This window comes from Mauremys reevesii, linkage group 3 (genome assembly GCF_016161935.1).
Source record: "Mauremys reevesii isolate NIE-2019 linkage group 3, ASM1616193v1, whole genome shotgun sequence".
NCBI classification, from domain to species: domain Eukaryota; kingdom Metazoa; phylum Chordata; order Testudines; family Geoemydidae; genus Mauremys; species Mauremys reevesii.
Window position 1 is genome coordinate 67,814,023 of NC_052625.1, and position 13,349 is coordinate 67,827,371.

General features: G+C 44.4%; 1 protein-coding gene across 4 annotated transcripts in view; it reads right to left on the minus strand.

Moving 5' to 3' along the window:
* The window catches only part of CRIM1 (cysteine rich transmembrane BMP regulator 1), a 315,765-nt gene that overhangs the window by 173,848 nt on the left and 128,568 nt on the right, over positions 1-13,349 (minus strand). For 2 of the 4 annotated variants that reach the window (XM_039532907.1, XM_039532909.1), the window contains exon 3: positions 11,909-12,151. The exons of the other annotated variants lie outside the window; for them this stretch is intronic. In XM_039532907.1, the coding sequence (XP_039388841.1) occupies positions 11,909-12,151 (243 nt within the window). The remainder of the gene's footprint in view (positions 1-11,908; positions 12,152-13,349) is intronic. 4 annotated transcript variants of the gene reach the window in all.

Here is a 13,349-nt window from a genome sequence, read left to right on the forward strand (position 1 = left end):
GAATGAACTTATAAAACTACAGTTCACCTCAAAGTTTGCATATCACTTGGTAATACAGACAGTAAGATACCCGTCAGATTTTTTTAAATACCTTTAACATTAAGAATATTAAAAAAAAAAAAGCAGAGTCCCCACTCAAATTAAATGTTTTAGGTATTTTAATGAATCATGTGTTTCTTCTACTACAATACTGAAGGGTTGATTTTCCAATGTATCCAATAAGAACCTAAATTTAGCCATTTTGTCCCATAAATGCTAATGTAAAATGATGATGTTTCTCTGTTTCTCTTATACTAAACAATCAGTGTCCAATATCTTGGTCCTCAAGTAGCCATATTTTACTATCCTGGCTTCAGGACTTCACAAGTTGTGCAATTTCCTGAAGTCCAGCAGCCACTGAGCTTTTCCAAGAAGCTTTTCCACCTCAAAAATGGTCACAAAAGGCAACATTCCCATATCCAATCACATTCATGGAGAAGGATAACAGGGAACTCAAAGCAATGATCTCATCCAGCTCTTCTGAGAATCCTTTTTGGCTAACTGGTTTTCATGTCTTTTAAAGGCTACAGCAAACTGGTGCATCTCCCATAAATTCCATTAGCACAGCTAAGGTGAAGAAAAAGGTCTTATACTCCAGGACCTCTATACAGTATTTGAACAAAATCAAATGTCACAGCTGATGGACATGGCAGAATTCCAAAGGAATACACTCAAATGGTCTGAATCCTTCCTGGAGAGACTCATCCAGTGGTAATGATGAGAAACTGCACTTCCACCATCTCTGCACCTATGGAGTTTCTCAAGTACCAACCCTCTTTGGTACTATTCAATATTGTCCTGCAACAACTAGGAGGTAAGACATAATAGGAACAAGTGCCAACAGTATGCAGATAACTCACAGTTCTATCTGTCCTTCAAAATATACATTACCACAACTGTCAGACAGTAAGTTCAGTGTTTTGCCAAGATCAGCTCATGGATTGAACAGTCACTTGAAGCTAAAGGTAAGTTAAATGGACGTTACACTTGTTGGTATAAGAAAACACTAAGAAATTTGGAGATATAGTGAAGTCTCCTGTAGCTGAAGATACTCAAACACAACTGGTCAAGTCAGTCCACAGTTTAAGAGTGCTCCTGGATTCCTTGCTGACATTAAACCCTCAGACAAAAAGCATCCACAGGAGTTTCTCAAGATGTTCTGTCCCTATGGGTCCTCCATGTTAGGCACACACGCACATATGCACCTTTAACCAGACATTTTTCTTCAGCGGTGCCAGTGGACCTGTGGTTGAGCCCTACACACCCTCATGTTATAGGGAGTGGCAGACCCACCATCATTCCAGCTCCTTCTCAACAACAAAGTAAAATGGCAAGAACTCAGAAGCAGAGGGGAAAGAGGCTGGATAGTGGAGAACGCACAGGGACAAAAAACATCTCAAAGAACTCCAGTTACTATACACGAAGAGGAGTTACTTCTCCTTCAAGTGACTGTCCCTGTGGGTGTTCCACATTAGAGGACTCCTGAACAGTACCCAAATTATGGAGTATGGTGCTGAAGAGAGAAGTTCAGAACCGTTAGGAGAGTCTCACCAACAGCAGCATCTGATTTGGAGGCATGAATGACAGCATAATGCCATGAAAAAGGTGTGCACTAACAATCAAGGTGGCGGCCTTGCAAATGTCTAGAAGAGGTGTATTTTTAAACAGTGCTACATAAGTGGGTTGAACTCTGATGGAATGAACCACCACTAGGCACAAGGTGCACCTCAGCACTTCTTAACGTGCTAAAATGCATCCTGCTAAAACGCATTTAGGTAATCTTTGTACGGAAAGAGAATGTCTCCATTGCAAAGAAACTGAAAGGACTTGGTCTAGGAGAGGATCTGAAGGGTTTGGTTCCATCGAGATAGAAGGCAAGGCTCTTATGTCTAGAGTATTAAGACTGACCTCTTCCCTTGAAGAAGCTTGAGGTTTGGGGTGAAAAAATGGAAGTTGAACATCCTGGCTGAGGTGAAAGTCTGAAGAGACTTTAGGTAGGATGGAGGATGAAGAGATACTTTGTCTCAGTAGAATATAGTGTATGATGGATCAGATATAAGCACTCTCAACTCAATTATTGTTCCGTCTGAAGTCATGGCTACAAAAAAAACCCACAGTTTTGTAGGATAAGCGAAGAAGGAAATAGCTCCCCAAGAGCTCAAAGTGTGATTTTCTCAAGGCACTGAACAAAATTAAGGTGCCAAGGTGTAGTGGGCTCTCTTACGTGAGGGAAGAGGTTGGTTATTCTCTTTAAGCATCTTTTAGTGGTAGTGTTTGTAAAAACTGATGATCCTTGGGCTGATTGGTGAAAGGCTGTAGCGCCAGCCAGGTGGACTTTAACAGAGCTGAATGATAAGTGTAGGCTTTTCAAAATTTAACAGATAGATAATCAAGTTCAATGGAGAAGTGGGCCTCAAAAGGAGACAATGACCGCTGTGTGCATCAAAGCTGGAAAGGCTTCCACTTTTGAAGTTATGTTTTCCTTGTAGTGGGCTTCCTACTGTTTAGCAGCACAGACTGCACCTTGAGAGAGCAACCTTGCTTCAAGTCCAAGAGCTATCAAGGAGCCATGCATAGAGGTTAAGAGTGAGAAATTGGCTGCCTGACTCCTGCGTCATAAGGTCAGGCCTCAAAGAGGGGATAAGAGGTGGCCTCAGACATTTCAGGTCTGGGAACCATACCTCTCTCAGCCACACTGGAGCTATAAGGACAACTACTGCTTTCTCATCTTTCAGTTCGTTCAGGACTCTGAAGAGCAATGGCGTTGGAGAGTAGACATACAAACCTAGGCCAAAGAATAAGGTGGGCATCTCCCAGGCAGTTCTGAGTCCCCTCCTTGATCAGAAGTGATGGCATTTTGTACTTCAAGCTGTTGCAAATAGATCTATTGCTGGGGGGGTCTGCACAAGGGACACCTTGCAAAAGATATGATTGCTCAACTTGTACTCATGATCCTGGCAAAAATACCTGCTCCAAGTGTTTACTATCTTGTATAAGCTCCACCTGCACACCCAGAGATGTGGCAACCCTTCTCATAAGGTCCTGAAACACTTTACACTATTCTGGAGGAGATTTTAATTTCAGGCCTCATCAGAAGATGATGAAATATGGTTCCCCCATTGTTGGAGATTACAGACAAAGGGGAGACAAAGATGATGAGGGATGGTAGAAGAGTGTTCCCTGAAGATCCCTGCTATGGATGAAGGCAACCTCCTTCTAGATTGGGACTTCAGATCTTGAAAATCTCAGGAGCAGTCCAAGACGACCTGTAAAGGCCGGGGGGTGGGGGGGAGGGGAGGGGAGGGAAGTATTCTACCCTTTGAACTGCCGAAAGTGGTGGGCCCCATTCTGAGGATTCCTTGTAAGAATGCCAGACATGACTTTTAGATTTAGTATCCCTGGAATGAGGTCCCTGAGATGATCTAAAAGACCTTGGAAGGGAAATTGGTCTCTCATGGTCTGAGTCCAAAGAGGAGATATAATTCTCCACAGTAAATGGAGGAGCAGTCCCAGCTGGTGTCTAGAGTTTCAGTGTTGGAGATAACTGGTACTGCCCTAATGTCACTAACATAAAAGAAGCATTCGAGTGAGGTAGCAGCAGTGGGCAAGGCAGCTAAAATGCCAACAGATAGGTTGGTGTTGAAGGAACTGTCAATGTCCAAAACGAAGAAGCTAGGGAAAGCCATGCTGGAATCATCAACAGTGCAGAGACTAACACCATCAGTGCTAGATGATGTAACAAAGAAAAGCCCGGTACTGGCAGACACACTAGCTCCCTCACTGCACGGAAGGCCTGTGGAGTTAACGGTACTGGAACCTACAGTGCTGGGAAGGAAGGACCCAGTAATTATGAAGACACCACTCTTGATGGTCCTGGAGGAACAGAAGTCCACAAAGCCACATCTGATGAGGCTGGTGAGCACTGGTGCCAGTGACCAGACCTCAACTTGATATCAGAGGGCTTACTTTGTGAGGCAAAGACTGGGACTTTGACCATCTGTGAGACTTGGAGGAGGAAGATGGCTTGCAGTGCTTTCAGATGTTTATTGGGGACAATGAGGAGGGGTGTTTCTCTCTCAGATTGGGCTTTGAAGCTGTGGTGGGTGCTCTCCATGGACAAAAAGTCTGCCTTCTCGTGGTTGGGATCCAGTTCAGAAGAGGGACACATTGCCTCCTCCAAAAGGTGGACTTTGAGGTGAAAATCCCTCATTTTTGCTGATAGGAAAAGAGGTACAAATTGAACCTATCCCTCATCTAGACAATTCAAGCAGCTTGTGTGTCTATCCATGACAGTGACCATGGTCCCTGCATGTGGCACATTGCTTAAACCCTGGGGAGTTTTTCAAGGTAAATCCATCAGATCTTGAACTATACTAAAAATAAGCTAGAATTAAAAATCATATACAGTAAGATGAACTCTTTGCAGACACTGGAAAACCAAAGCTAAACAGCTATGGGAAGCTCCAACTCTTGCCATGGGTGGTGAGAAGGAATGGAGAGGGAAGCCACTTTTATGCCCTTGGGTTGACACACGGAAAGCATGGATGTTGCCTAATGGTATTACTGGCAAAAGTCTCCGACTCAAGTGCATTGGGAGCATATGCACCTACAATGGAATGTATATCTGCACAATCACTTGAAGGAGAACTTCTGAGGTACAAATACAGAGTAGTGTACATTATAAGGAACAGGCATCCAGAGATAAGTGATAAAAATAATTATAGGCATAGAAAGACTACCGTATAAAGAGATGCAGAATACAGTGAAACTGTTTAGAGAGGAGATAAATAAAAGGAGAAGGGATAGCCTCTAGGAGAACAGTCCTTGAGCTGGACTCCAAAGATATGGGTTCAATTCTACCGATATGGGTAAAGCGCTTTTGGTCTCTCTTAGCTTCCTCTCTATGAAAGAGGGTAATACTACTTCCTTTCTTTGACCCTTTTATCACCTTGTCTATTTAACTTTTAAGTGCTTTAGGTCAGGGACTTTCCTTATTATGTGCCTGTACAGTATCCAGCACAATGGGGAGCTATTCTTGCCATTCTACCCCAGTACAAACAATGACAATTCATAAATTTTAAGCTCAGAAGGGACTATTATGATTGTCTAGATCGGGGTCAGCAATCTATGGCATGCAAGCTGATTTTTAATGGCATGCTGTGGCCGCTTCTGGCCCCGCTCAGCCCGCTGCCAAACCCTGGCAGCGGGCTGAGCAGGGCCGACGGCCAGGACCCCGGCAGGCAGCAGTGTGCCATTAAAAAATCTTGCCCAGCCCACTCTTCTCCACCCCCACCTACTGCTCTCTCTGGCAGGGGCAGAAGCAAGCTTGATCCTGCCGGCTTCTGCTGTAGGGCAGACTCTGCCAGCAGCCAAGCTTCTGCCTCCCCCTGCCTCTTCCCCCAGCATGCTGCGTCATGCCCCGCCTCCTCTCCCTGTCTGCCGCCGATGGCCCTTGCGAGGGAGGGGAGAAGAGGAGTCCCAGCACCCTTGCTGCTCAGACCAGGAAGGAGGCGAAGAGGCAGGAGCTGGACCTTGGGGAAGGTGGGTGGAATCAGGGCATATCCCTCCAGCCCCCTGCCATGAGCTGCTCAGGGCAGGGGGTTGGGAGCACCCCCACCCCCGATCCCAGCCCACACCCCAGCCCTCTGCCCTGACCCCTGCACCCCCCTCACACCACAGCCCCCTGCACCTCCCCACGATCCCAGCCCTGACTGGCCCCCCCCACACACACACCCGATGCCTTGACTCCTGCACCCTTCTCACACACCTCCAGCCCTCTGCCCTGACTCCTGCACCCTCCTCACACAAACCCGGGCCTGACTCCTGCACTTCCCACACATACCCAGCCCCCCCCCCACACCCCATGCCCTGACTCTTGCACCCCCCACATCCCCACCCTGAGCACCAAATGGGAGCTGCCCAGGTAAGCGCTCCACCCCAAACCTCTTGCCCCAACCCTGAGCCCCTCCTCATTCTAGCTCCTGGCCAGACCCTGCACCCCAACCCCCAGCCTGCTCTTTCACCCCCAGCCCTATGCTCAGTGCACCCCCACCCTCAGCTCAGTGCAGAGAGGAAGAAAATGTGCCAGAACCAGGGAGAAGGTAGGTACCCACTGTATGTGGGCAGGGCCGGGACCCCAGACCGGCAGTGGGCTGAGCGGTGCCGGCAGCCGGGACCCTGGCTGGCAAGAGCCAGCAGACAGAACCCCCAGGGGCCACTCAGCCCACTGTTGGTCTGGGGTCCCGGTCGCCAGCCCCGCTCAGCCCACTGCCAGCCTGGGGTACCGGCTGCAGGCCCCGCTCAGCCCACTGCCGGCCTAGGTGAACGGAACCCCAGGCCGGCAGCGGACTGAACAGGCCAGCGGCGTAAGATCAGCATTTTAATTTAATTTTAAATTAAGCTTCTTAAACATTTTGAAAACCTTGTTTACTTTACATACAACAGTAGTTTAGTTACATAATATATAGATTTGTAGAGAGAGACCTTCTAAAAAAATGTTAAAATGTATTATCAGCACGTGAAACCTTAAATTAAAGTGAATAAATGAAGACTCGGCACACCACTTCTGAAAGACTGCCAACCCCTGGTCTAGATTGACCTACTAATAAAGACGGAAATTCAAAATAATGAATAGTATACAGAACACAAAATCAGGCACCCCAAATTACCCTCTTCACAAGGGGACATTCAAGAAAACTGAAAGGCAAAAATTTGAAATTAATAAAAGAAAACATTTGCTTTTTTTATTTAACATGTAATTAACCTGTGAAACTCTTTGCCACTTGATAGTATTGAGGCCAAGACCTTAGGATTCGACATTTATAGGGATAATGAAAAAATATATATAGTATATTAAATACAATAAAAAATTAGAAGGAAGATATACCCTCATATTTAAAAAACACAAAAAAAACCCCACCCATGTCCACTGTGGGGTATCTTCCACAGCTTCTGGTACTGGCCATTGTCAGCTACAGGATACTGGACTACAGGGACCACTGGTCTGATCTAGCATTGATCCTACCAATATAGGCACGTGTGTACCAGTTAAAGAACAGCAACAGCAGACCTGATGCCTTTGTGACAGTGAGGTCTACTTTTAACCCCAAATCTCCTACTTTTTTTTTTTTTAATAGATTGTTAGTGCACATTGTGTTGTTTCTGTAAATGTAACTTACAGAATCTTTTAATGTAGGGTCCCTCTGAAAATCCACAAACTACAGGTCCCCTACAATTTCCATTTGAAATATGCCCTATACTGAATATATATTTTTGCCTATGTATCACAACAATGGTTTGGCCATTTCCCTGTACTTAAGTCTTGTATTGATGTATTTGACCCCACCTAATAGTTTCCTCTGTGATCGCCTATCCTGTCAAATAGTCACAGAGTCATAGAATTTAAAGCCAGAGGGACCACTAGATCATCTGGTCTGACCTCCTTTATAGCAGAGACCACCACCACCACCACACTAACCCAACAACTGAAATGAGACCAAAGTATTACAACGCACAGAAAACTAGACTATTATGAGCAACAGCAGAGAATAGAAGGGCCCAAGGCACACCAATGCCCCAGGACCCTACACTAGCAGGGAAATGATTAAGTGAGACATACCCAGATAATCCTAGCTTTAGCCAATGATTTTAGCATTATACAATAAATGAACAATAAACTATGTTGTATATAACCACTGTATGCTAAATAGAGTACAACTGTAAGATTATAGAAGTAGAAGGACTTGTTTACACTACAAAATTAGGTCAACTTAATTTAGGTCAACCTACAGCCACTGCAGTAATTCAATTGGCTGTTGGTGTCTACACTACCCTCCTCCTGGTGAGGATGTGTTTCACAGGCAGGAGCACTTGAACCAACTGAAGTGGGGCATTCTGGGGCCCTGACAGCCATGCACGGCTCAGAGCTTAAGACCCCAGGGTGGATTGGAGGGTGGGGGGGACAGCCCCAGCTGTGAGCCCCACGCAAGCTCTATTTCACAGCACAGAGCCTACCAAGAGTGAAAATGACATTCTTGCCTATTTCATGCTGCTATTGTCTCTGCTCAGAGCAGGCCCACTCTGACAGCTCTGGGAGGAGCTGGGAGCCCAGGCTCTCCGCAGCCAGGTTCACAAAAGGGAGCCCGGACAGCAGTAAGACTCCCAGCAGGGAGAGGAGAGCCAAGGCAGCAGCCTGATGGGAGCAGGTAGCTGGGACCCAGACAACCAGGCTCTAGAGTTGGAGCCCCTCCACGTCCCTGGGGGTGACAGCCCCGGTGAGCCAGGGCCAGGGTTCACAGTAGGAAACAAAATTGACAAGAATTTTAATCAACAGCCAATGTAAGTCACGCAAAGTCTACATCAGTGGCTCAAACTTTTTTTTTACTGGTGACCCCTTTCACATAGGAAGCCTCTAAGTGCGACCCCCCTTATAAATTAAAAACACTTTTTAATATATTTAACACCATTATAAGTGCTGGAGGCAAAGCGGAGTTTGGGGTGGAGGTTGACAGCTCGCGAACCCCCATGTAATCACCTTGTGACCCCCTGTGGGGTCCCGATCCCCTGTTTGAAAACCCCCGATCTACATGGACACCGTGTTACCCTAACTACCTTGAGATCAACCCTACATCTCTTGTGGAAATGGAGTTATGTCGGTGTAGTAGGGCACTTACATTGGCAGGAGCAAGACTAGTATAGACGCTGACATTAATTAGGTCAGCCTAACTCTGTACTGTAGACCAAGCCTGAAACTGATCAGTAGTTAGAAGGGATGATTATGTATTAGGTATCTAAGTAAGGAGGACTGAAATGCAAGACCTATAGGCTAAGGCCTGTAAAATTTTAGCTTAGCTATTTTAGGCCTTAGAGATGAGAAATACTGACATAAGTAAGTGACTGAAGAATAACTTGATGCCATAAGATGATGGGAAACGATATACCAAGGGGTGAAATCATGAAAAATTAGAAAGATTAATTTTAGATGACAAAAATGCTCTACAGGCACATTTCTCTCTAACACCTGCCTTAACCACAAGGTACAGGTTTTGCGTCAATGCTAATGAGAATAGAAGGAACTATACACAACCTATAGAAAACCTCAAGTTTTGGGGACACCAGGCCAATAAGGAAAAAGAGGGCTGACACTTTCGTATACATCTGCAGAGCATAGGTATAGTCAAAAAAATCAAATTATAAAAAGAGGGTGCCCAGATTGGGAAAACTCAGCTCCCTACGGGAAACTCCAGCAGGAACTATGCCTCTACTGATGACCAATCCATGAGACCCCCATCAAACCCTAAAGGTATCTAGGAAGAGGTGAGTACAACTGTAGCTAGAATGTGTGTGTGGATATAGCTAGGATTTAAATATGCTCTGAAATTCATAACTGTGCTGGTAACTTTAATAAAATTGATAAAAGATATTAGCACTTGTTCTTGTGATTGTATATGCTACTTTCCTTGGCCTTCATGTGTTCCTATGTGCTCTAGATTTGAAACAATTGGCAGAGGTAACTGTTGAATTTGATACTGTAGCCGCCAAAGCTGGACCCACAGATATTATATTATAATACAAGATCACTAAATTTACTTTAAATAAAAATAAAAGGCTACATGGCAAATGACACACACACACACGCTGCACAGAAAGGTGAAAACCCACAGAGCTCACTGCAAATCTGATCTGGGGGAAATTTCTTCACGACCACTAATATGACAGTCAATTAGATCCTGACCATGCGAGCAAGAATTAGCCAACCACCTCTCCTCCCCGCCCCGCCCCCCCTCCCCCCGCCGACAGAGAGAGAATACACAGTGCCACCTCAGAACCCTGGCCCACCCCTCCAATGTCCCATCTGCAGCTATGGCCATCTCCTGATGATTCAAAGGAAGGACATTAAAAACAAACCCTCTCCGAATACAAACTCCAAGTACTGATGATGCAGGGTGCTGAGTTTCACCTTTGATTTCAATGGGGGTAGCACCTCACAATTGAAAGTTATTTGTGTGTTCACACAAAGTGGGAAATGGACAAAGGTTGAACACATTGCCCAGCTCTGAGTGTTCCTTTGACTCCTATGTAATGACTGCTTACTTGTTTTACGTTTGGCAGATCCTCATTTTATGGCCTATGAAAATCTTCAGATTTAGGAAGTATCTTTCTCACTCTTCCTATATACAGAATCTTAGACGTGTAGAACTGGAAGGGACCTCGAGAAGGTACCTAGTCCAGACCCCTGCACTCAAGGCAGGATTAAGTATAAGAACATCCGTGACACACGTTTGTCTAAACTCTCTTAAAAAGATCTCCAATGATGGAGATTCCGCAACCTCCCTAGGAAATTTATTCCAGTGCTTAACCATCCTGATAGTTAGAAAGTTTTTCCTAATGTCCAACCTAAATCACTTACTGCAATTTAAGTCCATTGCTTCTTGTCCTATCCTCAGAGGTTAAAGAGAACAATTTTTCTTCCTCCTCCTTGCAACAACCTTTTATGTATTTGAAAACTTATATCCCCCCCTCAGTCTTCTCTTCTCCAGACTAAACAAACAAAACATTTTCCTATTTTCCCTTATAGGTCATGTTTTCTAGACTCTTAAATCTTTTTTGTTGCTTTTCTCTGTATTTTCTCCAATTTGTCCACATCTTTCTTGAAATGTGGCACCCAGAACTGGATACTATACTCCAGCCAAGGCTTAATCAATGTGGAGAAGAGCGAAATAATTATTTCTTGTGTCTCGCTTACAACACTCCTGCTAATACATCCCAGTTTGTTTGCTTTTTTTTTTGCAACAGTGTTACACTGTTTACTCATATCTGTGATCCACTATGACCCCCAGATACTTTTCCGCAGTACTGCTTCCTATGCAGTCATTTCCCATTTTGTGTGTGCAATTGATTGTTCCTTCTTTCCTTCCTTCCTAAGTGGAGTACTTTGCATTTGTCCTTATTGAATTTCATCCTATTTACTTCAGACCATTTCTCCAGTTTGTCCAGATCATTTTGAATTGTAATCCTGTGCTCCAAAACTCTCGCAACCCCTCCCAGCTTGGTATTGTCTGCAAACTTTATAAGTTTACTCTCTATACAATTATCTAAATCACTGTTGAAGATATTTAACAGAATTGGACTCAGAACTGATTCCTGTCGGACCCCTTTCGATATGCCCCCTCCGGCATGACTGTGAACCACTGATAACTACTCTGTTGGATTCGTTTTCCAAGTTATGCACCCACATTATAGTAGCTCCATCCAGGTTGTATTTCCCTAGTTTGTTTATGAGAAGGTCATGCAAGACAGTATCAAAAGTCTTACTAAAGTCAAGATTATCACATCTGCCGCTTCACCCCATCCACAAGGCCTCTTACCCTGTCAAAGAAAGCTATTAGGTTGGTTTGACATGATTTGTTCTTGACAAATCCATGCTGACTGTTACTTATCACCTTATTCTCTTCTAGCTGTCTGCAAATTGATTGCTTCATTAAATAGTAAATGCAGTCCTCTCAATAAGAAAGGAACTTCTTGGAAGTTGCATGTGTTCTGCTTAACCTGCATACCGGATACGTTGTTTTTGCAAACATATTTATGGTAGTATAAACCACCCTCTCTTATAGGTCTCCTCCCCATTTAAGTTTATCTCGGCAGAGACAGAAATATTTGTTTAAACAAGTTTTTTTTTTGGGGGGGTAGATGGATGTTGTTCCAGTGATGTGCAGTAGACTGTTATTGATGATATAATGCTTGTAATAAGATATTCAGAATATTTTACATTGTTTACAGTGTAGTCTGTACTGGAAATCATTATATATTATGCTTCTTAGATATAGGTGACGGGAAAAATTTCAACATAAAAAATGGCACCCATTTTTACCTGGTTTACATTCGTAGAGATCACAGCACTCCCCTGGCTTCCCTGATGCTTTAGAAACCAATATATTCAAGTAGCCTGGTTGGCAAACTTTCCTCAAGCAACCTGCAGGGTTGCACACACAGCGGCTTGGAAGTGGACAGCATTCCCCTGGAGGAGCATAACCTTCAATCAAAATGGAATCTTCTGGACAGCGAGGAGAAAACTGGACCTCACAGCGCGCCTTGGAGCAGTCAGGTTTCTCTTCTGAAAAGGAGAGAGAAATCAGCATACTGCGTATGTCAGTAAAACACTGTCCGGATGTTTAAGCTCCACAGCACTGCTTTGACAAGCCTGAAGGCTATTACCCTTGCAGGTGATGTGCCACAAGAAAAATAAGGATTGGCTAACATCAACCAAGCTTAACAGCAGCACTGGGATCTACCAAGGTAGAAATATAAATAGAGAGACGATGATAAATGTATGTTCAATATATTTTATTAACACTTTATTTGCCTTTTTTTATTCTTTAGTACTGCAGAATGTAATGAAACTAAATGATTATTTGGCTCTGAAGAAAAAAAATACAACCCCCCTCTCTCTCTAACTATAGATGAGCCTGGTAACAATGCCTGTAGTTAATGTTGTCTGAGACTCTCCATACTAAAAACTGGTTTTCAGTAGCTTATAACTTTGTAAACTTCAGCTGCTTGAACTGAAATTTCCCATGCTGGTGTCTGTCTCAGATTAATTTTTAAGTTTCAGCAAAAACAGTTCAGCCATTTCCAAGATGGGCAAAATAGCTTACTTTTCCCTATGTTAAAAAATTCATACCGTTTCATTAAGAAGTTCTGAAGCCTCCATGCTTTGGAGCAGAGACCTGAAATTTGGCTGGGGGAAGAGGGGTCATTCTGGTATCAGGGATGTGCCTTTTGCTGTCCCGATGAAAATCCACCCACATTTAGCCAAATTATAAGCCTCCAAAAAAGAACAATTCATACATGTTCAGAAGAGACTTGCAGAGTTTGGCAGCTATGTACTCTGAAGATTCTTTCTGCATTAGACCTGCTTCTGCCCAGGGCTGCAGTATATGAGAGAGACTCTTCCTGCATCTGCTCTTCCTAACACAGCTAGGGCCATGGAGACCCTCCTGCACGCTCAATAGTGCCCCTGCTAGTGTCCAGGAAGAGGATGCAGTCTCACTGGAATGCAGAGGGGTGAGGTGCAGAGGGCACAGACAAGCTGGGAAGGTGAGATAGGGAAATATGTGGGGTTGGATGGGGTAACAAAGCAAGTGAGGCAGATACAAGCTGGTGGAAATGGGCCAGAAAGGAGGCAAAGACAAGCTTGGGAGGGGAAGGTGCATGGCTGAAAAAGGTAGGAAGGTAGAGCAGTAAGACAGAGATAAGCTGTGAGGGTTCATAGGGGCAAGCTGGGTGGATAAAGATGGGTCTTTAACCAGTAG